At 41.7% G+C, this 26,381-nt stretch overlaps 1 protein-coding gene across 4 annotated transcripts in view; it reads left to right on the top strand.

The window, feature by feature from the left end:
• apc (APC regulator of WNT signaling pathway) overlaps positions 1-26,381 on the top strand; it is a 199,985-nt gene that overhangs the window by 123,756 nt on the left and 49,848 nt on the right. For all 4 annotated transcript variants that reach the window (XM_043710645.2, XM_043710626.2, XM_043710636.2 and 1 more), the window contains 2 exons: positions 8,707-8,908; positions 25,327-25,435. In XM_043710645.2, coding sequence (XP_043566580.2) covers positions 8,707-8,908; positions 25,327-25,435 — 311 coding nt within the window. The remainder of the gene's footprint in view (positions 1-8,706; positions 8,909-25,326; positions 25,436-26,381) is intronic.

Genomic DNA, 26,381 nt, shown 5'->3' with positions numbered 1-26,381 from the left:
GTATCTCTTCGCTCTCACCTTAAACCTGTACCCTTTCGTTTTAGACTACTACTTGTATGAAGAAGTTGCTCCATTACTTTCAAAGATAGTGCAGGATAGGCATGCCCCGTTGAAGGCAAAGGATAGGAAGGGTAAGATTCGTGAACTGTGGATGACAGGAGAAATTGTACGACTAGCCAAGAGGAAAGGGGAAGTATACAAAAGGTCTAGGCAACTAAGAACAGAACGGGCCCTGAAAGAATATCAGAAGAGTAGGACGTCTTGAACAAGGATTCAAGTGGGCTAAAAGGGGTCATGAAATAGCTTTAGTGAGCAGAATTAAGGAGAATCCCAAAGCATTTTATTCTTCTATAAGAAGCAAGTGGGTCACTAGAGAAAGGATTGGTCCACTAAAAGATAGCGAAGGAAGGCTGAGTGTCAAACCTGAGAGAATGGGTGAGATTCTGAATGATTACTTTGCATCAGTGTTCACTGAGGGGAGGAATATGATGAATGTTGAGATGAGAGATAGAAGTTTGATTAGTCTGGATCACATTGACATAAGTAGGGAAGATGTGTTGAGTAGGCTAGAGGTTATTAAGGTGGACAAATCCTGAGGACCACATGGGATCTATCCCAGGTTGCTGAGGGAGGTGAGAGAGGATATAGCTGGGGCCTGACAGATATCTTTGTGGCATTCTTAAATACAGATGAGGTGCCGGAGGATTGGTCATGTTGTCCTCCTGTACAAGAAGGGTAGTAGGGATAATTCGGGTAACTACAGACCAGTGAGCCTGACGCAGTGGTGGGAAAGTTGCTGAGGAAGGTATTGAAGGATAGGATCTATTTCTATTTAGAAAAGAATGGGCTTATAAGTGATAGGCAACAGGGTTTTGAGCGGGGGAGATCATGCCTTACCAATTATATAGAGTTCTTTGAAGAAGTGACCAAGTTGATAGATGAAGGAAGGACTGTTGATGTCATATACATGGACTTTAGTAAGATGTTTGCTCAGGTTCCCCATGGTAGACTAATGGAGAAGGTGAAGTCACATGGTGTGCAGGGTGTTCTAGCTCGGTGGATAAAGAACTGGTTGAGCAATAGGAGACAGAGTACTAGTTGAAGGGAGTTTCTCTAAATGGAGAAAGGTGATCAGTGGTGTTCCACAGGGATCAGTGTTGGGGCCACTGTTGTTTGTGATATACATAAATGATCTGGAAGAGGGCACTGTTGGTATGATCAAGTTTGCAGATGACATGAAGATTGGTTGAGTAGCAGAAAGCATAAGGGACTGTCAGAGAATAGAGGAGGATATAGATAGACTGGAGAGTTGGGCGGAAAAGTGGCAGTTGGTTTTCAATCCAGATAAATGTGAGGTGATGCATTCTAGAGTGAATTATACAATGAACGGAAGAGCCTTGGGAAAAGTTGATGGGCAGAGAGATCTGGGAGTGAGGTCCATTCTACCCTGAAGGTTGCTGCACAGGTGGATATGGTGGTCAAGAAGGCATATAGTATGCTTGCCTTCATTGGACGGGGTATTGAGTATAAGAGCTGGCAAGTCATGTTAAATTTTAAAAGACATTTGGTTCAGCCGCATTTAGAATACTGTGTACAGTTCTGGTTGCCACATTACCAAAAGGATGTGGACGGTTTGGGAAGGGTGCAGAGAAGGTTTACGAGGATGTTGCCTGGTATGGAAGGTGTTAGCTATGAAGAAAGGTTGAGTAGGTTAGGTTTATTTTCACTAGAAAAAAGGAGATTGAGGGGGGATCTGATTGAGGTTTACAAAATCATGAAGGTTATAGACAAGGTGGATAGAGACAAGCTTTTTCCCAGGGTGTAGGATTTGATAATGAGAGATCACACTTTCAAGGTGAGAGATGGAAAGTTTAAGGGGGATACACGCGGCAAGTACTTCGCACAGAGGGTTGTGGGCATTTGGAATGCGTTGCCAACAAAGGTGTTAGAGGCAGGCATGGTAGATTCATTTAAGATGCGTTTGGACAGATGCATGAGTAGGTGGGGAACAGAGGGATACAGATGCTTAGGAATTGAATGACAGGTTTAGACAGTACATTTGGATCGGCTCAGGCTTGGAGCGCCGAAGGGCCTGTTCCTGGGCTGTAAATTTTTTGTTTTTCTCTTTTACTCTCTTCTAAATCTCTTGCATTTAAATTTGTATTTAGATTAGATTAGATTACTTACAATGTGGAAACAGGCCCTTTGGCCCAACAAGTCCACACCGACCCACCGAAGCATAACCCACCCAGACCCATTCCCCTACATTTACCCCTTCACCTAACGCTACAGTGTAATTTAGCATGGCCAGTTCACCTAACCTGCACATTTCTGGATTGTGGGAGGAAACCCATGCAGGCACGGGGAGAATGTGCAAACTCCATACAGAGTCACCTGAGGCAGGACTTGAACCCGGGTCTCTGGCGTTGTGAGGCAGCAGTGCTAGCCACCGTGCTGCCCACAAGGCCCTCATTCTTGTCAGTTACTGGTAACAATCTCCCTTTAAGTTTTCCTTGCTTTCAGAAGTTTGAACAATTCTGTTTGACAACCCCTCCACTTTCAAGCTATATTTTATTTTCACAGACTTGTGAATCTGGTTTGTATTCTTTCTGCACTTTTATATCCTCCCCATAATGTGAAGCCCAGTAATCCATGCACTTTGGAAACACCAATTCAAGAAGGTGGCTCATTGTTACCACTTCCACCCTCAAAAGAAAAAGACAGTTAAGAATGGACCATTTTGCTGGACTTGGAAATGTGTTGCTGGAAAAGCTCAGTAGGTCAGGCAGCATCCAGGGAACAGGAGAATAGACGTTTCGGGCATAAGCCCTTCTTCAGGAATGAGTCCTCATTCCTGAAGAAGGGCTTATGCCCGAAACGTCGATTCTCCTGTTCCCTGGATGCTGCCTGACCTGCTGCGCTTTTCCAGCAACACATTTCCAGCTCTGATCTCCAGCATCTGCAGACCTCACTTTCTCCTCCATTATGCTGGACTTGCCAGTGATGCCAACAGTCCGCGAGCAGACAAGATAAGTTAACTTAGCCTATTAAGATAATATGTATACTTATCACGGGGTATGTTGGTTTTATATTTCCATACCCCTCAAAGTAAAAGCAGGAATTTTAGTTGCATTTTTAAATAACTTCTATCAATATAAAATTCCCTTTACTGACCTGTTAATCTATATCTCGAGTCCTTCCGGTCTTCCACTGCACCCTGCACTGAATCTACTTCAGAGTTTAGGTTTTTTGACCGGACTGCTTTAAAGCACAAATACTGGTATTAAATTTCATCTGCCATTTTGTAGTCCATATCTCTCCTCTGTTTACTTTATATTCTATAAAATTAGTTATTTTCCTTATTGTATATGTTAGATTGGTGATACCTAAAAATTTAAATGTTACATTCTGCAGGAATGTATCCAAACAATGGTTTGAATGATTATAATGTACTCAGTAGTTAATACAAAGAAGCTCAAAATGTGTGTTACTTACAAAATATTAAATTAAGGATTATGTTATGGTGGATGAAGAGAAACTTGGAAATGGTGGGAGTAAATCCAGTTGTTTTGGTTCACATTGAAACAAATGACATTACATAGGAACCAGGAGAATGTTCTGCAGAAAGAGTGTCAGGAATTAATTTCTAAATTAAAAAGAAAAGTCCTGAGAACAATAGCCATAGAATAATTATTGACCAACCCACATAGAAATAGGCATGAGAGCAGAGGAGTATTAACATGTGAATAAAAAGCTGATATTTTAAAAGACAGGTTTTGTTTATGGGATATCAGTATCAGTTCTGGAACAGAAGTAACTGTGCTGATGGGATGGGCTCCACCTGAACCATGATGGAACTGATTTTTTTCAATTCTGAGCAGATGAATAAACAGGGAGGTGGTCAAGGCTTTAAGCTAGTAAAATGAGGAAGGCATCTATAAGAGACGTAAGTCGCTTAAAGGTAAATGCAACAAGGAAAAAAGTCACCTGACAATAGAATGTAGAAAAGGATAAAGTAAAGGAGGCTATTTGATGGCAAGGGAATTAATAATTATGAGTCTAAAAATTTGATTAAAACTGAACTGAAGGGAAATTTATTTAAAAATGAATTTAAAATATTTGTGCATCCGTGCATTTAATATTTCTAATTAAATAGAGAAATTGAAGGCAATCACACATTGGAAGCAACCAGCACAATTATGGTAACTTAGATGTGGGTACAGAAAAGTCAGGACTAGGAATTACACATTGGAATGTTATTATTTCAAAAAGGGAAAGTGAGGTACAGCAGCAGAATAATAATGGCATTAGAGGAAAAGGACATGGCTATTAGCAAGCTAAAAGTAGACTCTCTGTATTGGTAGAGCTAAAAGATCACTTAGACTGATCAGTCCCCCTTGTGCATGGAGAAGGTCGGCCAAAAGGCTACCACAGGATTCTCTGCTGGCCCCAGCCATGTTCAACATGAACATAAATAATCGGTCAAGAACTATATCCTGCAAATTCATCTGACCATATCCTTTGTGCCAAGGCTCCATCTTTGCGTAAAAACCAAAAGAACTGTGGATGCTGTGAAACAGAAACAAAAGCAGAAGTTGCTGGAATAGCTTAACAGGTCTGGCAGCATCTGTGAAGAGAAATCAAAGTTAATGTTTTGGGTCCAGTGAGGACCAAAGCATTAACTTTGATTTATCTTCTCAGATACTGCCAGACCTGCTGAGCTTTTCCAGCAACTTCTGTTTTTGTTACATTTTTCTGTACTCTGCACTAGTCTGTTAATGAAGAAATGACAAAGTTCATAGACTGCTGCACCACTGAGAATCATGGAATCCATGCTGTGTGGAAGCAGGCCATTTGGCCCATCAAGTGCACACCAACTCTCCAAAGAGCATCCCATCCAAAGAGTGGTGCATATATGAAATGAGCTGCCAGAGGAAATGATAGAAGTGGGTACAATTACAACATTTAAGATATTTGAACAGCTACATAGATAGGAAAGGTTTCAAGGAATATGGGCCAAATGCAAGAACTAGTTTGGTTTAGGAAACCTGGTCAGCATGGACAAGTCGGGCTGAAGGACCTCTTGCTGTGCTGTATGACTTTATTTCTATCATACTGTTGTGTAGAGTAGAGTACACTTATCTGGCAGATATGTTACACATGCCATCTTGTGGACTTTCAGTTGAATTTAATAATGCATGTCATAACGAGAAACTTTGGCTCATATCTAATCTTCATGAATGGTAATGAACGTTTCAATCTTTGGCAAACATTACAATCTTTCACAAATATCTCCACTTCTGAACTTCTGATGGAGAAAAGGTTATTGATGTAGCAGCTGAAGCTGGTTGCACCCTGAGAAACTCTTGCAGTAGTGACCTGCATTGATTGAACTCCATCAACTGAAGCTGTCTTCCTTTGTGTTAGGAATGACTCGAGTCATTGGACAGTTTTTCCTTCATTCCTATTGACTTCAGTTTTGCTAAAATTCCTTGCTATTGCACTCAAACGCTGCCTTTGTGTCAGGAGCGATCACTTTCACCTCACCTCTGGAGATCAGCTCTTTTTTTCCCATGATTGACCAAGACTTCCAAAATTGGAAACTGTTTGTGGCAAAACCCAAACTGAGCATCGGTGAGTAGGTTACTTCTTTGCAAGTGCAGCTTGATAGCATTGTTAGTGACCCCTTCAAAACTTTGCTTATGATTGAGAATATTCTGATGGACCAGTAATTTGGCTAAGTTGGATTTGGTTTTGCTTTTATGGATGGGATATATCTGGATAATTGTCCGCATCATTAAGCAATGCTAATATTGTAGGTGTATTGGAATAGTTTGGCTAGAATTACATCTGGTTCTGGACTAAAAGTCTTGAGTAATATAGCTTAGATGTATGAGTTTAAAGATTTTGTATCCAGTGCCTTCAGCTGTTATTATCATGTAGAATGAGCTGGAAATGTGTTGCTGGAAAAGCGCAGCAGGTCAGGCAGCATCCAGGGAACAGGAGAATCGACGTTTCGGGCATAAGCCCTTCTTCTGAAGAAGGGTTTATGCCCGAAACGTCGATTCTCCTGTTCCCTGGATGCTGTCTGACCTGCTGCGCTTTTCCAGCAACACATTTCCAGCTCTGATCTCCAGCATCTGCAGACCTCACTTTCTCCTCATGTAGAATGAATCAAACTGTCTGAAGGTTGGCATCTGTGATGCTGAGAACGTTAGGAGATAGATTATCTATTCAGAACTCCTGCGATAAAATGGATGCAAGTACCACTGATGTCTTTTGCACTGATGTATTGAGCGCTAGTGTTATTGAGGAGGGGGATATTTGTGGAGCCACCATATCCTGTTTGTTGTTGAATTGACAAGCAACACTCATGACTGGATGTGGCAGGACTGCAGAAGCTTGACTGTGGTTTAGCTTTCTCTGTGTCTGTTGTATGCTGTTTTCACTGTTGGATATGCAAGTAGTCCAGCATTCTAGTTTCACCAGGTTAGCACTTTCATTTTTAGGTATGCCTGGTGCTGTTCCTGGCATGCCCTCTTGCACTCTTCACTGAATTAAGTATCATAAATGTCCTTTTGAGAATTGATTTTCCATTTTCTTAAATGTCACCCCAGAATCAGCAGTGGACAATATGACCTGTTGATCTGTTTTAGTTACTTGAATAAATACTTGGACAAAATACTTATGAAATCCCTCCCTCTTCAAGATTTTTGTGCACTTGTGAGAAAAATCAAGGTTAATTAACTATTTCAACTGAAAATGTTATGACTGAGCTAGGAGTAATGCACTGTTTTTCTCTCATTCTTTGACTCCATTGGTGACAACAGAAATTTGGTTGTTTTTCTTGGTTCCTATTATCTCCAATAAACACAAAATCAAATTGCAAGAGAAATTCATCTGTGGAGAGAAGACAGAGTTGATGTTTTGAGTCCAGTGGGATTTGAATCCATGCTTTTCTGCCTCAAAGATATGAGCATTAACACTGAGTCAAGAATGCTGCTTTGAATTTGAACTTGAGAATATGTCAATATAACGCATTAGGCTTGAGAGTGAAAGTGTAGAAAGGTCTGATTACTTGCAGCATATCCAAACTAGATTCAGTGAATGTCGTGTATCTTTTCTAATTGAAGCACAGGAAGTGAGGCTGTAGAGGACAGCAGTTTGGTAAGGGACGGTTTGGTTGTCTACTTGAACACTTAAAGTTGTCTCTTTGGTTTTCCTTTATCTCAAGGTGATATATTGTTCAACAGTTACTAGCATAAATTATTGTTAATGTAACATTTTCAAATATTTTTGAGGAGTTCTCTGGAGTGAAAGAACAGTACGTAATCTATTTGTTACAAGTTTTATGCAGCTTGTTCTTACGCGAGCCATATTCCAATTGTTATTTTTCTATCAGCTATGGCCACATTTTGAACATATTGGTTCTTTCATCAGTTTTCATCTTTTAATAAAAAAATGCATAATAGAAATGCATTGTTGAATTGTCAACTTTAATATGCATCCCTTATTGTCCTGAGTGTGTGCTGGTGGGCGACCATTTTGAAATGCTACAATCCATGCAGTGCAGTGCTTCCACAATTCTATTAGGTAATGAGTTCCAGGAAGTGGATTCAGCATTAATGAGTATATGCCTGACTCATGTTAGTGCTTCCATGTATGCGCTCTTATTTATCTAGGAGGTGAAAGTCAGGTTTTGAAGGTACTGCTGAAGAATTCATGGTGTAGTGCTATGGTTGTCCTGTGGATTTTATGAATTGCAGTCTTGATCCACGCAGTAGAGCAGGTGGATATTTAGGCTTTTAAATGAAGCTCTGATCCAATCATAAAGTGCCATGAGGTGACCCAGCTCTGATCTAGTCACTAGTGATCCAGAGCAATTTATCTCTCTTTTCTCTATCCTCCTACCTAATGCTTATGTTGATGTTAGGGAAATTGAAATGTGGTTGGGTGCCTTGCTGAGGTAGTTCATTCTCCTGCTGGCAAGAGTCATTCACACTAGAATGGTGAAAATGTATTGCATCAGTCATGCTTGACATTTGATATCAACTACATGTGGGCATGGACTGCTACCTTAACTGGGAATTTGCGAATTGAGATGAATACAGTCATCATCAAATGGTTCTACTTCTGACCTCAGTGAAGCGATAGCCATTAACAAGTCTGGAGATAATTGTGCCTCGGAGCTTGGCTGGGGATCTTTATCAATAATATCATGGGCCTTAAATGATTTGCATCTAGCAACCATAACCATCTTTATACTACATATTATTCCATTACTGGTGAGTTTTCCCTGTATCTACACTGGCTTCAGTGTTTGTTTGGGCTGTTTGCCTCACTTATAAGAATGCTGTCTGAATGGCAAGAATATTTCGCATTCAGAATGTCCATGTTTGGGACAAGGTTGTATTATGGTCTGTAGTTGAATTCCCCTAATAGAACCAAAGCTGATCATAATTGAGCAGGCATTGTGTGAGTAAGTTTTGCTCCTAGTGGTGAAGGGTGATTCATCGTTCTCATTGTTCAAGAAGTTGACTGATGACAGGTTTTCTTTTGCCAAGTATTTGGATTAGTTTTGGGAATTATGCAGTCACGTCTTAAAATTGTCTTAAAATGGATTTATAATTCTCAGGGAAAGTTATCTTAATACACAATGCATTTTTTAAAAACTGCATAAAATTATTTAATGCTTTTATTTTTCAGAACTGAACTTGGAGTGCGCAAATTCATCTGCAGTAAAATTAAAACCAAAGATGTCACTGCACTCGTATGGAAGTAGAGAAGGATCAGTGTCGAGTCGGTCAGGAGAGTGTAGTCCAGTTCCAATGGGTTCAATTCCAAGAAGAGGATTAGTCAATGGAAGCAGAGAAAGTACTGGCTACTTGGAAGAGCTAGAAAAAGAGAGGTACATATTACTCTATACAGTTTAAAGTAACTATAGCGATGTTAGTTTTTGTCCCTAACCTATGGACCTACAATTCCTGAAAACATTCCGAAAAATGCAGATATACTTGTATATAATTTTATTTAACAGTAAAATAGCAATTCCAATATCAGTTGTATTTTTATTAATTTACACCGTATTACAGATAGTCTAATGATTGGCATGATCCTTCGATAAGACCTTACTACCAAGTTTTTTCGATTGTTTTCTATGTTTATGAATGAAATTGTGTAAACTTGCTAAACTTTGGATATGGTCATTGCATGGCATGTGCTATGAATGTTACGTGTTGATAATCACCTTAATTATGAATGTTGTTTGCATGTGAAAATGGTGGAGTTTGATAACTCAGTTGGTGTGAATTAATCTGAACACTAAATCAAGTGAACATTTCTTCCCAATCTACAATGTAGGTAGGTTCACTGATAGAATAACTGAAGAAATCAGGATGCTGCTGTCCCATTGACAACCATGGGACTAGTGTAGATTCAATGTAGCTTTGGTGATAAGATTTGATGCCTATTCTTTATGATTATTTGTTTTGAAGATGTTTGGTAGTAATGTCTTAAGGTGAGATGATTAGCTGACAACAACTGCAGTGTCTTATTTTGTCAATTTGACTCTTCCACAGAGGACTTTACCCTTGATTCCCATTAACACTTGTTTGAATGTTACCTTTGAATCTGAAGAAAATTGGCCAAAGTCTAAGTTTACAATGGCACAGATTTCAGATGGAAGCCAAAATTGATCATATACTTGGACACTTGAGACTAAAGATGCATGTAAATCTATATACTCTCTGAGCAACAGCTTCTGAGACACCTTGTGTTTAATTATTTACTTGTGAGTGGGCCTGGTGCTAAAAGAAATCTATCTGTACTGACAATCTCATCATTGGTCATTTTCCCCCTCACAGGTGCTTCCAGTAGGCTCAGTTGTTTGATTCATTCAAGTCTTGAGTGATAAGCCTAGAAAAGAAATCAGCCTGTGATTGGGATGAACAGGGCAGAGGAACTTGAGTGCAGGCACATAAGCATGACCACCAGAGCAGTTGTGATGCTGAGAGATTGAAAGGATGTGATTAGTGAGGGACTAGAAAAACTAGCCATATGATTTAGTTTATTCTTAATAACAGCAATGGTGTGTGAACGAAGTGAGCCAGTACTTGACAATGGACCCCAAACTTATGGATGGAAGAGGTCTTTTATAAAGTTTTGTATTTTGTGAACATCAGTTATCATTGCTAAACATTATTGAGTGAGTATTTGAAGGTTTGTTCTGGGCATCTTACTCATCATCAATCTTCTGTATAAATGCAAATTATTTTGTATAGTTTCTGTGTGTGTAGACTATATTGCAGTCCTTCTGTCACATTTGTGATGTTTTGTGCAGGATTCCTGACTTGAGTCAACCTCATTTAACTGCCATTCAACAGTTACATTTCTTCAGATAAAATAGTTTCTAGTAAGATGGATTTGCCAACTGCTGACATATAAGCTACTAGTTGAATTTAATTAAACTAGGTTCACTGGTATTTCAACTAGGAGAAAGTGAGGACTGCAGATGCTGGAGATCACAGCTGAAAAATGTGTTGCTGGAAAAGCACAGCAGGTCAGGCAGCATCCAAGGAGCAGGAGAATCGACGTTTCGGGCATAAGCCCTTCTTCAGGAATCCAGAAGGGCTTATGCCCGAAACGTCGAATCTCCTTCTCCTTGAATGCTGCCTGACCTGCTGCGCTTTTCCAGCAACACATTTTTCAGCTCACAGGTATTTCATCTGACTACAGTGAAACTTTGTTGTTAAGTGGGCCTACAAGAGTTACTTAAGTTACATCACTTCCTTTGAACCGCCATGTTTAAGCAAAAACGAAAAACTTCAATCAGCAAAACAGGAAATCCTGCCCAGCATTGTTCCTCTGCAGATAGTGTCAGATCTGTTGAGTTTCTCAAGCATGTTATTTTATTTTAAATATCCAGTATCCATAGTATTTACTTACTCGTCAGTGCTCAATTTAGATTGTGCCAGGGTCTCTGCATCTTGGTCCAAATATCGCTGGATGAAACTGTGTAAGCAGAATCGCAACAATCCAAAAGTAAGATCCCAGTACGACAGAAGTATTCCACTATGGTGCTGCTTGGGACTTTATTCACTTGTGGAAAGTGATCTTCGTTAGATGGGGCAGCCTGTCCCTATTTGCCCTTGAGAGTGTGGTGGTGAGCTATCATCTTAATTCACAGCAGTCCATTAGTAGTAGGTAGACCACAATGCTATTATGGAAGAAATTCCAGGACTTTGAACTAGTAACAATGAAGGAACGGTGGTATAATTACTATTCGAGTGGTAAGTGGCTTGGGGAACTTGCAGGTGGTGGCATTTCCATGTATTAGCTGCCCTTGTCCTTCGAGATGGAAGTTGTCTTGGGTTTGGAAGGTCTAAGGATCTTTAATGAATTTCTGCAGTGCATCTTGTAGGTAGTGCACAGCTGCTGCTGAGCATTGATGTCTGGATGGGATGTTCTTCAGAGGGTCAGTGTACTTCAATGGGCTGAATGGCCTGCTTTCATACTGTAGGGATTCTGTGACCTGCCTCCAATACCACTCACCATCTTGACTTGGAAATATGTCACAAGTCCTTCATTGGCACAAGGTCAATATCCTGGGATTCTCTCCAGAACAGCATTGTGGTTTACCTACAGCATTGGATTGCAGCGGTTCAAGAAAGGGAGTTTACCTTCTCCTCAAGGGCAACTAGTGACAGGCAATAAATGGTGGCCAACCAGCGATGCCAATGTCTCATGAATGAATTTTTAAAAAGTCACCTAGAATTAATATACTGCCTTTGTTATATGCCCTCATTATCTTATTTATTCTCTATCCTTCACGTCGCCATGAAAAGGGGGCTTGTAGACTACTCTTACCAGTATCCTGACTACCTTTTTATATTTTTACCTCCACCCATATGCATTCTATGCTTTGAATTCAAGATCATTTCTTGCTAATGTACTTAGTCCATTCAATGCCAACAATGCTACCTCGCCACCCTTTCCTTCCTGCCCAACCTTTCAAAAAGTCACATATCCCTGAATGTTTAGTTTCCAGCTTTGATCTCCTTGTAATGGCTATAACACCTGTTAACCTGTATTTGCGTCACTAATTCAGTTTTTATTCTAAATAAAGAGCCTGCCTTTTGACTTTTCACCATATTGACCCTATTTACTTTTGTTTTCAATGTTTGTATACCCTGTCCCTTCCTAAGCCACTCTGGGTATTGTTATTCAATTAGCTGCCCTGTAGTGTAGCCTTTTCCTTTTGCTTTGGAAGCCTACATTTTCTCTTTCTTCCCCTCGCTTGCTGTCTTTGCCCCAGTTAGTTAAAACTCTCTCAACTGTTCGACCAGGAAACTGGTCCTAACACAGTTCAAATGAAGCATATCCCATCAGAACAGCTCCCTTCTACTCCAGGACTGGTGCTAATGCCCCACAAACTGAAGAATTGTGTGGAATTTCACCCACACCTATCTGAACCACACAATTCTCTCCTTGACAGAGTTGACCCAATGTCAGTTTGCCTGTGGCTCAGTAGTAATTCAGAGATTAGTCGCTTGGAGGTTATGCTTTTCAGTTTAGCTCCTAACTGTTCAGTCGTTCAGCAGAACCCCCTTTTCTCAATCTACCAATGTTGTTGGTACCAATGTGGACAATAACTATGGGATTCTTCCTCTCCCTCACTAAGTTCTTTTTAGTCACAAAGAGATGTGCTTAACCCTGGTTCTGGGTAGGCAGCACAGTCTTTAGGATTCCCACTCTTGGTTGCAGAAAGAAATATCTGTCCCCCTAATTATTATGTCTCCTCCCACAATTACATTCCTGTCGTCTTCCCCACCTTGAATGGCTCCCTGAACCAAGATGCCACTGTCAGTTTGCTTATCCTCCCTGAAGTCCCCTCCCTCATCTGCATATCTGACAAAATCCCTGTAACTGTTGGACAACTGCAGGGATTGAAACTCCTCAGTTGTTACCCCAGACCCTTATACCTGCCTCAGTTATAGTCGGGTCCTCCTGTCCCTGATCACAGATTAATCTTGATTTATCTAATCTGATAATACTTTGGAGCCAAGGTTACAGGTAACTTGCCCCTTCCCTGATGTGGTTTAATATCTGCAGCTCAAACTCCACTTCTTAACTTGGATCTGGAGTTTCTCCAAGCTGTAAATACTTGCAACAGATGTGTTCATTCTGAATGACGGCAGCTTCAAGATGTTGCAGTAGCAACACGTCACCCATCCTGCCATCATGATCATATTTGATTTAACTAATAAATTAATCACTTGAGTTCGTGCTCTTTTCACTTCACTACTGACATTTTGTTTTATAAACGAAATAAACCAGTATTAATCTAATAGAGTCATAGATACATACAGCACAGAAACAGACCCTTCAGTCCAACTCATCCATGCCGATCAGATATCCTAAACTAATCTAGTCCCATTTGCTGGCATTTGGTTCATATCCCTCTAAACCCTTCCTATTCATGTAGCCTTCCAGATGCCTTTTAAATGAAGTAATTGTACCAGCCTTCCCCACTTTGGCAGCTCACTCCATACATGCACCCATGTATGTATGGTCCGCTACGTAGATGACACCTTTGTCATCACAAAACAAAACAAGATAGAGACATTTAACATCATCAATAATACCCTCACTGGCATAAGGTTCACCAAAGAGGAAGAAACCGACAACAAACTCGCATTCCTGGACTTCACAGTCGAAAGAGCGGACAACGGAGAACTACAAACCTGCGTATACAGAAAACCGACAAACACTGACCAAATACTTAACTACACCAGCAACCATCCCAACACACACAAACGAAACTGTATCAGAACACTATTCCAACGAGCCACCAGACGAACTTCGGAAAACAGAGGAGAACCACCGATACAACGCATTCAAGAAGAACGGATACTCAAAACATAGATCCGCAGATTCCTCAAGAACAAACCACGACAAGCAGACTTAACACAGCCAGAAACCCTAACCACCTTACCATACATCAAAGAAGTTTCAGAAATGACAGCCAGACTACTAAGACCCCTCGGAATCCTAGTAGCGACACAAACCCACCAACACTGTCAAACAAAAACTAACTAACTTAAAAGACCCAGTACAACCCATTGACAAAACCAACGTCATCTACAAAATTCCATGCAAGGACTGCCAGAAGCACTACGTAGGATAGACAGGAAGAAAGTTAGCCACCAGGATACACGAACGCCAGCTAGCCACAAAAAGACACGACCCTCTCTCCCTCGTAGCCCTACACACTGAGGAAAAAAACCCACCATTTCGACTGGAACAACACATCTATCCTGGGACAGGCTAAGCAAAGACATGCCAGAGAATTCCTAGAGGCCTGGCACTCCAACCACAACGCCATAAATAAACACACAGATCTAGATATTATCTATCAACCCCTCAGAAAACGAACAGGAAATGACATCACCACAACCCTAGGAACCCCATCCAGGACAAACATATAAATAGAAAGCAGGTGCAACAGCTTCGCTTCACTTGGAGGTCGCCACTGATAATGTTACCTAGCCAGGTAGTGAAATGTCAGGATATCAAACCTACAGCTCAGCGAGCAAACCTATACCCTAAACCTCAACCTGAGCTACAAACTTTCACAAACCTTGCAATGCACCCATTCTTTATATGAAAGTTTCACCATAGGTCTCTTTTAAATTTTTCCCCTCTCACCTTAAACCTATGCCCTTTAGTTGTGGACTCCCCTACACCAGAGGAAAATATCTTGTCTATGTACCCTATCCATGCCCCTCGTGATTTTATAAGCCTCTGCAAGGTCACCCCTCAGCCTCCAATGCTCTGAGAAAAACAGCTCCAGCCTATTCAACCTCTCCTCTCCAACCCTGGCAACATCCTTGTAAATTTTTTCTGTACCCTTTCAAGTTTCACAACATCCTTCCGATAGAAAGGAGACCAGAGTTGCTCACAATATTCCAAAAGTGGCCTAACCAATGTCCTGTACATCCATAAGATGACCTCACAACTCCTATACTCGATGCTCTGACCGATAAAGGAAAGCCTACCAAATACCGCCTTTACTACCCTATCTACATGCGACTCCACTTTCAAGGAACTATGAAGCTTCACTCCAAGGCCTCTTTGTTCACCAACACTCACCAGGACCTTACCATTAAGTGTATAAGCCTTTCCCGGACTTGCCTTTCCCGGACTTGCCTTTCCCGGACTTGCCTTTCCCGGACTTGCCTTTCCCGGACTTGCCTTTCCCGGACTTGCCTTTCCCGGACTTGCCTTGCCTTTCCAAAATACAGCAGTTCACATTTGTCTAAATTAAACTCTATCTGCCACTCATTGGCCCACCTGATCAAGATCCCATCTTACTCTGAGGTAACCTCCTTTGCCATCCACTACGCCTCCAACTTCAGTGTTACCTGCAAACTTACTATATCTCCTATATTCAAATTCATTTATATAAATGATGAAAAGCAGTGGACGCAGCAGTGATCCTTGTGGCAGACCACTGGTCTCAGGCTGAAAGGCAACCCTCCACCACCACCTTTGGTCTTCTACCTTTGAGCCAATTCTATATCCAAATGGCTAGTTCTTTCTGTATTCCATGTGATCTCACCTTGCTAAGCAGCCTACCATGAGGAACCTTGTCAAACGTCTAGTTGAAGTCCATACAGACCATATCCATTGCTCTGTCCTCATCAATCCTCTGTTACTTCAAATAACTCAATCAGGTTAGTGCGACATGATTTCCAACACACAAAACCATGTTGACTATCCTTAATCGGTCCTTGCCTTTCCAAATACATGTACATCCTGTCCCTCAGGGTTCCCTCCAACAGCTTGCCCATCACTGACGTCTGGTTCACCTGGTTTTCCTTACTATCTTTCTTAGATATTGGCACCATTTAAGCCAACTTCCAGTCTTCTGGCAGCTCATCTGTGGCTACTGATGATATGAATATCTAAGCAAGGGACCCAGCAATCACTTCCCTAGCTTCCCACAGAGTTCTAGGGTAGCCCTGAGCAGGTCCTGGGGATTTATCCACCTTTAAGATCACCTCTGTAATATGGACATTTTTCAAGATGTCACCATCTATTTTCCCACATTCTGTATCTTTTGTGTCCTTCTCCACAGTAAACACTGGTGCAAAATACTCATTTAGTATCTCCCCCATCTCCTGTGGTTCCAGACATATGCTGCCTTGCTGATCTTTGAGGAGCCCTAATCTCTCCCTAGTTACCCTTTTGTCATTGATGTATTTATTAAATCCCTTTTGGATTCTCCTTAAACCTATTTGCCAAAGTTATCTCATGTCCCCCATTTGTCCTCCTGATTTCCCTCTTAAGTGTACTCCTACTGTCTTTATACTCAGGATTCACTGGATCTCTGCTGTCTCTACCTGACATATGCTTTCTTCTTTCTCTGAACCAAACCCTCAATTTCTGTATTCATCCAGCATTCCCACACCTACCAGCCATTCCTTTCACCCTAACAGGAATATATCTGTGGACTCTCATTTCATTTTTGAAGGCTTCCCATTTTCCAGCCATCGCTTCACCTGTGAACATCTGTCCCAATCAACTTTGGAACATTCTTGCCTAATACCATCAAAATTAGCTTTCCTCTAATTTAGAACTTCAACTTTTAGATCTGGTCTAACCTTTTTCCTTCACTATTTTAGAACTGATAGAATTATGATCACTGGCCCCAAAGTGCTCCCTCACTGACACCTCAGTCACTTGCCCTGCCTTATTTCCCAAGGGTAGATCAATTTTTGCACCACCTCTAGTAGGTACATTCGCATACTGAATCAGAAAATGTTATTGTACACACTTAACAAATTCCTCTCCATCTAAACCCTTAACACTGTGCCAGTCCCAGTCTATATTTGGAAAGTTAAGATCACCTACCATAACCGCCCTAACAGTCTTATAGATAACTGAGATCTACTTACAAATTGTTTGTCAATTTCCTGCTGACTGTTGGGGAGGGGGTCTATAATACTATTCCAATAAGGTGATCATCCCTTTGATGTTTCTCAGTTCCACCCAAATAACTTCCCTGGATGTTTTCCCAGGAATATCCTCCCTAAGTACAGCCGTAGTGTTATCCCTTATCAAAAATGCCACTCCCTCTCCTCTCTTGCCTCCCTTTCTATCCTTCCTATAGTATTTGTATCCTGGAATATTAAACTGCCAGTTCTGTCCATCCCTGAATGACGTCTCTGTAATTGCAATGATATCCCAGTCCCATGTTCCCAATCATGCCCTGAGTTCTCTGCCTTGCCTGTTTGGCCCCTTGCATTGAAATTCTGTATATATTCCAGTAATAGTCGAATTTTTTTGACTACCTTTTGAGATTAAATTAATGTTGTCAACTATTACACTGATACTACTTTTGAGGGGCTGAAATTCATGCCTGTCAAAATTCGTACCATATTATTAGCAGAAATCCACCTGATCTCTAAAAGAATTAAAAGAAAATGAATTATGGTAATTCCGAAAACCCGGTGTGGAATACAACAGCCAGCGGACTGGAAGACTGGGAGTGGAGCAGGACAACTGGAAGACTGGAGCAGGACATGACGGCCGGAACACTAACTGATAAACATTGATCTGTTATCTGTGAAGAACCCAGGTCGACTTTCTCACAAGATATGTGGAAAAAGCCATGTTATTTGGCAAAAATAGGGAGTTGACTTTTACATGAGATTGACTTTTACTTGAGTATGTATGGTAAATGCAGTGTATTTTATCAGTGCTACCTCATTCTCTGCTTTGTTCCTGCCTGCCCTGAGTGTTTGATTTGCTCCTTTTCCCAACCGTACCAGTCTCAGACTGATCTCCCTGGTTCTCCCCACCCCCCAAACATACACACACTCATATGCTCTATCCTCCTATTCCTACCCTCACTAGCTCATAGCACTGGGAGTAATCCAGATATTACAACCCTCAAGGACCTCTTTGAAGTTCTTGAGTTTTTAAGAAAGGAAAGCTGAAAAACACTGGAGACCTAAACACAATCTTATGAACTGAATTGTATTTTTAACGACGAGAAGTATTCACCCGTCTGACTCACCGCATTCACTGTATTTGTGTCACTCACTGTGGTTTGTGATACTCTACTGCTGATCTTACTTCAGGACAGGCCTTGATCCACTCCTTTTAACCTCTCCCACTCATCTCTCACTCTGGAGAGTTTACTTCTTACATTCAACTACTCTTGTCCCACTTGATGCCAAATTTCCAGCAGTAGTCAGTTACTCACTTGGTCTTTGTCTCCCTCTTGTGCCGTTTTGCATATTAACCTGCAGTGAATGATTTCTTTCTCTTATAAATATCTGTTCAGAGAACCTTTTTTTGCTACAATAATCAACACCTTATTTAGACAAAGGAATTCAGAGGCTTGAATTTGAACAGTCAAGCATTTACCTCCTTTAATTTGGCGATTTTACTTGCTTAAAGGCTCAGTCCTAATGTGGCATTAATTCTGAAAACTGAATATGGCAAGGATAGACGAGTTGTATTTCCACTTTGAGCCAAATTTCCAACAGCAATCAGTAACTCACTTGCCCTTTGTCTCAATCTGCTGCAGTCCCACAATGACTGTGCTTCTTACACATGTAAATTTCAATAAGATCACCCCACGTTCCTCTAAGCTCTAATGAATAAAGACCTCCATCCGCCATGACCAGGGCCTCCAAGCCCTCCGTTTTTTCCTCTCCAGACGTCCCCAACAGTACCCTTCCACCGACACACTCATTCGTTTGGCCGAACTGGTACTCACCCTTAACAATTTCTCCTTTGAATCCTCCCATTTCCTCCAGACCAAAGGGATAGTCATGGGCACACGTATGGGCCCCAGCTATGCCTGTCTCTTTGTTGGCTATGTAGAGCAGTTGATCTTCCGTAATTACACCGGCACCACTCCCCACCTCTTCCTTCGCGACATTGATGACTGCATTGGCGCCACCTCGAGCTCCCGCGAGGAGGTTGAGCAATTCATCAACTTCACCAACACATTCCACCCTGACCTTAAATTTACCTGGACCATCTCTGACACCTCCCTCCCCTTCCTGGACCTCTCCATCTCCATTAATGACGACCGACTTGACACTGACATTTTTTATAAACCCACCGACTCCCACAGCTACCTGGATTACACCTCTTCCCGCCCTATCTCTTACAAAAATGCTATCCCGTATTCCCAATTCCTTCGCCTCAGCTGTATCTGCTCCCAGGAGGACCAGTTCCACCACAGAACAAACCAGATGGCCTCCTTCTTTAGAGACCGCAATTTCCCTTCCCACATGGTTAAAGATGCCCTCCAACGCATCTCGTCCACATCCTGCACCTCTGCCCTCAGATCTCACCCCTCCAACTGTAACAAGGACAGAACGCCCCTGGTGCTCACCTTCCACCCTACCAACCTTAGCATAAACCAAATCATCCGCCGACATTTCCGCCACCTCCAAACAGACCCCACCACCAGGAATATATTTCCCTCCCCACCCCTTTCCGCCTTCCGCAAAGACCGTTCCCTCCGTGACTACCTGGTCAGGTCCACGCCCCCCTACAACCCACCCTGGCACTTTCCCCTGCCACCGCAGGAACTGTAAAACCTGCGCCCACACCTCCTCCCTCACCTCTATCCAAGGCTCTCAAGGAGCCTTCCACATCCATCAAGATTTTACTTGCACATCCATTAATATCATTTGTATCCGTTGCTCCCGATGCGGTCTCCTCTACATTGGGGAGACTGGGCGCCTCCTAGCAGAGCGCTTAAGGGAACATCTCCGGGACACCCGCACCAATCAACCACACCGTCCCGTGGCCCAACATTTCAACTCCCCCTCCCACTGTGCCGAGGACATGGAGGTCCTGGGCCTCCTTCACCGCCGCTCCCTCACCACCAGACGCTTGGAGGAAGAACGCCTCATCTTCCGCCTCGGAACACTTCAACCCCAAGGCATCAATGTGGACTTCAACAGTTTCCTCATTTCCCCTTCCCCTACCTAACCCTAGTTCCAAACTTCCAGCTCAGCACTGTCCCCATGACTTGTCCTACCTGTCTATCTCCTTTTCCACTTATCCACTCCACCCTCTCCTCCCTGACCTATCACCTTCATCCCCTCCCCCACTCACCATTGTACTCTATGCTACTTTCTCCCCACCCCCACCCTCCTCTAGCTTATCTCTCCACGCTTCAGGCTCACTGCCTTTATTCCTGGTGAAGGACTTTTGCCCGAAATGTCGATTTTGAAGCTCCTTGGACGCTGCCTGAACTGCTGTGCTCTGTCAGCACCACTAATCCTGAATAAAGACCTAGCCTATTTAACTGTTGTTGATCATTCAACTCGTTCATCCTAGGAAACAGCCTCATCAATCTCTTCCAGTACATCTTTTCCAGGGAAATGTGGTGATGGTAACATCATTGAATGTCAAGGGGCAGTGACTTTATTGCCTCTTACTGAAGATGGTCATTACCGGGTATTTGTATGGTGCAAGTGTCACTTGCCATCTGTCAGCCCAGGCCTGGAAATTATCTAGATGTTGTTGCATTTGAATATGGACTGCTTCAGTATCTGAGGAATTGTGAATAGTGCTGAACATTGTACAATCTTAGGCCAACATCCCCACTTCTGATTTATGATAGAGGGAAGCAGCTGAAGATTGGTGGGCCTGGAACATTACCCCAATGAACCCCTGCAGAGATGTCCTGGAACTGGAATGGATGACCTGCCCTGCAACAACTATAACCATCTTTTTATGTGGCAAATATGAATCCAACCAGCAGAGTGGTTGCTTTGATACCCACTGATTTCAGTTTTGCTAGGGCTGCTTAATACTACACTATAGCTATTTTGTTGAACATCAGAGGAACTATATCAAGCAGTGTAAGTTTTTAGAGTTAGTAGAGATAAGACATTTATCATTCAACATCAAAAGCCTGGATTTGTATCCTACCCTTACCATTTAAAAAAAAGGTCTGAAGGCTATTCAGAGAAACATTGAGAAAAATTGAGAGATGTTAGAAGGGATGACTTAAAGCTTGATCATTGTTTGTTTATTGAGTGTCTTAAAGGAGGTTTAGGCTTTAAACTCCAGAACTTGGGACTGTAGAAAGTTAAAGGTGGGAAAGAAAAGTGAGAATTTTAATTTGGAAGACTTGAGAGACGAGTAACAATTGTGCATCTGTCCTTGAAATCGGGAACAGTCAAGTTTTGAAAAGGTAAAGCCATGGCTGCTGAATTTTGACAGCAGTGACAGAGATATATCATGTTACGTGGATGTAAACTGGCTGCCTTTCATAATGGACAAGATATGGAGCTGCAAGTTAATTTTGGATTCAGATAAAAGGCCAAAGTTGCCTACATCTTAAAGCTGTGATGCTGGAGGAAATGGGATCAGTTTTGAATGGCGCAGTGACTGAGGACAACCCCAACACTTCTAGAATGATTAGTTTAGATTACTTACAGTGAGGAAATAGGCCCTTCGGCCCAACAAGTCCACACCAACACGCCAAAGCGAAACCCACCCATTCCCCTACATTTACCCCTTCTCCTAACACTACGGGCAATTTAGCATGGCCAGTTCACCTGACCTGCACATCTTTCTGACTGTGGGAGGAAACTGGAGCACCTGGAGGAAACCCACGCAGACACTGGGAGAACATGCAAACTCGACACAGTAAGTCACCTGAGGCGGGAATTGAACCCGGGTCTCTGGCGCTGCAAGGCAGCAGTGCTAACCACTGTGCACCACACGGTGGAAGAAGTTGTCTGACCTGGATGTAGATGCCAGACTTTTGATGACAGTAATTTTATGTTATATTGATCCATTAAAATAATAAAACAGGGGTCACTCAGCTTCTGACTTCATTACAGTCTTGTTCAAACATGAGCAAAAGAGCTGAATTCCAGTGCTGTGGTGACATTGGCTGCCCTTGACATCAAGGCCACATTTGACCAAGTGAAATCAAGGAACCCTAGCAAAACTAGCATCTGTAGAATCATGATGTAAACTTATTACTGGTTGGACTCATACTTGACATGAAGGATGTTTGTGGTTGTTGGGGGTAAGTCATTTCAGTTCCAGACATCTCTGGAGGAGAGACTCAGATCCATGTCCAAAACACAAGTTGTTTTATCGATGACCTTTCCTCCATCAAAAGACCAGAGGTAGGAATGTTCACTTGATTGTGTGTAATGTTTAACACCATTGATGGCGACTCAGATACTAAAGCAATCCTGGGTCATATGCAGCAAGACCTGAACAACATACAAGTTTGGGTGACAAGTGACATTTGTGCCATATAAAAGGCAATGACCGTTCTAACAAAAGAGAATTCAACTATCATCCCTCGACATTTTTATCGCACTACTATGGTTGAATTCTGTGTTATCAATAAATCTGAACTGGAAGAAACAAAATCCTAGGGCATCACGAGTAATATCAAAGTCTGACACCAAGTCACCTTAACAGATATTAGGTTTGTGATCAAAAGCTTGATCAAAGATGAAGGATTACCTTAAAGGAGGGGAACATGATAGAGAGGCAGAGCAGGGATAAAGTACACAGATACTGGAAAAATTGAAACAGGTGATGATGCTAAGTGCCATTAGTATATTTGTGAAACCAGATCAATGTGAGAGAAGTTGGTTAGCGCCATCTTTCTGGCACAAACTGGGTTCAGGGTCCACATCCAAATAGGGAAGTGATTGCTGGGCCCCTTGCTGAGATATTTGTATTATCGATCGTTACAGGTGAGATGCCGGAAGACTGGAGGTTGGCTAACATGGTGCCACTGTTTAAGAAGGGTGGTAAGGACAAGCCAGGGAACTATAGACCAGTGAGCTCAACATCAGTGGTGGGCAAATTGATGGAAGGAATCCTGAGGGACAGGATGTACATGTATTTGGAAAGGCAAAGATTGATTAGGTGTAGTCAGCATGGCTTTGTGCATGGCAATCATGTCTCAGGAACCTGATTAAGTATTTTGAAGAAGTAACAAGGAGGATTGATGAGGGCAGAGCAGTAGGCGTGATCTATATGAACTTCAGTAAGGTGTTTCTCAAGGTTCCCCAAGGGAGACTGATTAGCAAGGTTCGATCTCCTGGAATTCAGGGACAACTAGCTATTTGGATACAAAACTGGCTCAGACCATGGTGGTGGAGGATTGCTTTTCAGACTGGAGGCCTGTGACTAGTGGAGTGCCACGAAGATTGTGCTGGGTCCACTACATTTTGTCATTTATATAAATTTGAATGTGAGCATAAAAGACATAGTAAGTTTGCAGATGACACCAAAATTGGAGGTATAGTGGACAGCGAAGAAGGTTACCTCAGACTACAATGGGACCTTGATCAGATGGGCCAATGAGCTGAGAAGTGGCAGATGGAGTTTAATTTAGATAAATGTGAGGTGCTGCATTTTGGGAAAGCAAATCTTAGCAGGACTTTTACACCTTAATGGTAAGGTCCTGAGGAGTGTTGCTGAACAGGTAGACCTTGGAGTGCAGGTTCATAGCTCCTTGAAAGTAGAGTCACTGGTAGATACCATAGTGAAGAAGGCATTTGATATGCTTTCCTTTATTGGTCAGAGCATTGAGTACAAGAGTTGGGAGATCATGTTGTGGCTGTACAGGACTTTGGTTAGGCATACATTTTGAAATATTGCGTGCAATTCTGGTCTCCTTCCTATTGGAAGAATTTTTTGAAACTTGAAAGGGTTCTGAAAAGATAACAAGGATATTGCCCGGGTTGGAGGATTTGAGCTATAAGGAGAGGTTGAATAGGCTGGGGCTGTTTTCTCTGGAGTGTCAGAGGCTGAGGAATGACCTTATAGAGGTTTATAAAATCTTGAAGGGTATTGATAGGATAAATTTCCCTGGGGTGGGGGAGTTCAGAACTCCAGGGCATATGTTTAGGGTGAGAGGGGAAAGATATAAAAGAGGCCTAAGGGGCAACTTTTTCATGCAGAGGGTGGTATATGTATGGAATGAGTTGCCAGAGGAAGTGGTGGAGGCTCGTACAATTGCAACATTTAAAAGACATCTGGATAGGTATATGAATAGGAAGTGTTTGGAGGGATATGGGCTGGATGCTGGCAAGTGGGACTAGATTTTTTCAATTCATATGAAACAAATGAGAAGTAAAAGTAGAAATTGGACTGTTCCAAATTGATGCTGGAAGGCTAGTTCTGGGCGATAAGGAAATAGCTGAAGAACTTTAGTACTTTCTGTCAGTCTTCACAGTGGAAGATAACACTCTCCCAACAATTAAGGAGAGTCAGGGGCAGAGTTAAGTATGGTAGCGATTACAAAAGAGAAAATGCTAGAAAAGCTGAAAGGTCTAAAATTCGATTAAATCCTGATGGGCTACATTCTAGAGTTCTGAGGGACGTGGCTGAGGAGCCGCTGACTGTGATATTTCAAAAATCACTGGAGTCAGGGAAAGTTCCGCTGGTTGGAAAATTACTGTTGTAACCCCTTGTTCAAGAAGGGATCAAGGCAAAAGATGGAAAATTATAGGCCGACTAGCCTAACCTCGGTTGAAGGTAAAATTCTTGAATCCATCGTCAAGGATGAAATTTCTAAATTTTTGCAATTGCAGGGTCGGATTAGAACAAGTCATCGTGGATTTAGTAAGGGGAGGTTGTGCCTGACAAACCTGTTAGAATTCTTTGAAGAGGTAGCATGGGTGAGTTGGACCGAAGAGTCTGTTCCGTGCTGTACATCTCTATGACTCAATAGTAGACATGATTCCCTCTTAACATTAAGACTGTTGACCTACAGGTGCATGCTATACTTGTTGGCAAAACAGTCATCAGGTTTATGTAATGGACAGAATGTAGAGGATGGTAATTAGGAAAGGGCTGGGCAGACATAGTCTTTGGCACTTTAGAGGGCAGTCATAATTGGCCTGACTTTGTTTACTTAATAATTAGACTTTGTGTCCATAGCTGGCTCACCTATGAATCCTATGCAGCTAAACTGGCTTCACAAAGAACTGTATAAATATGCCACAACATCTTTAAAAATGAAAAAAATCATTGTGCAATGTGCATTTCGTGGAGTTGAACTGAAGTCTTTGCAACACAGCTTGACCTTTACATGAATATAGAAAGGAGAAAGTGAGGTCTGCAGATGCTGGAGATCAAAGTTGAATCAAAGATCAAACATGAATCTAGAAAGACCATGGGAGAATTACTAGAGAATATAAAGATGATTTGCTTCCATGAACAGACTAATATCTTATGTGACTTGTTTACATGTTCTATATTAAGTGCATTGTAAATGTATAGTTTCTCTTTATTTGCAAGGTCTTTATTACTTGCTGAGATTGAAAAGGAAGAGAAGGAAAAGGATTGGTACTATGCACAACTTCAAAATCTCACCAAGCGGATTGATAATCTCCCTCTCACAGAAAATGTAAGTTAAGTAGAATTTCTGCTGATTTGTTTCCACAGTTATTGTATCGAATTATTTTGTAAAATTCCTCTGTTGTTAGCAAAATAATCTTACCTGTAATTTTTCACATTGTTAGTTTTATGGGATGTGGACTTCACTGGCAATGGCCCCATTTCTTGTTGAACCTAATTATGCTGAAGGTGCTATTCAAATACCTCCTTCAACCACTGCAGTCTGCATAATGAAGCTATACCCATAGCGCTGTAATTTAGGGAGCTGCATAATGTAGATTGAGCAACTGTGGCAGGTAAAATTTTAAGGAAAACCCAAACATGTTTTACCAATACGTTTTAATAGGAAGGAAACAGTAACTTTGTGTAGATACACAAGATTTGGGCAGAGTTCTAAATGATTACCTTGTCTTTACAAAGGAGACATAGAGAGATGATGTAGGCCTTATAGTTAAGGAGAGAGATATATTGCAGACAATAAGCATAAAGCAAAAAGGAGTAGTGGAGAGAATGACATCCAAAATCGCTAGGGCCAGATGAATTGTATGCCAAGTTGTTATTTTCACTGTGGGTTATAACAACAAGTGCTGAGGACCATTTTCCAATCCTCATTAGATACAAACATGGTTCTTGGTCATTGGATGTCTGCAAATACTGTATCATTGTTTAATAAGAATGTGAGGGATAGGCTAAATAATTATAGGGCAATCAGTCTAACTTTAATAGTGGGAAAACTATTGAAATCACCACTTGGTTATGTTTGACCAAGGCTTTAATGAGATCTGGAACTGAGTGATTCCCTGAGAAGATATGAATATTGGTGAACAGGTTATCGGGGAGTCTGTGTTCTGATTGTTGTGTTGTTGATACTCCATTTCTTTGATCAAGAATAGACTAATGGGCCTCTCCTTGGCCAGATTGAGTTTGTCTTGATAGTGAATTTTGAGAGGATTTGT

The sequence above is a fragment of the Chiloscyllium plagiosum genome, unplaced genomic scaffold, assembly GCF_037043375.1.
Source record: "Chiloscyllium plagiosum isolate Xiang-an unplaced genomic scaffold, Cpla_swu_hap1 HiC_scaffold_2, whole genome shotgun sequence".
NCBI lineage: Eukaryota > Metazoa > Chordata > Chondrichthyes > Orectolobiformes > Hemiscylliidae > Chiloscyllium > Chiloscyllium plagiosum.
The sequence above is the reverse complement of the archived record's forward strand: the minus strand, read 5'-3'. Positions and strand labels throughout refer to the sequence as shown.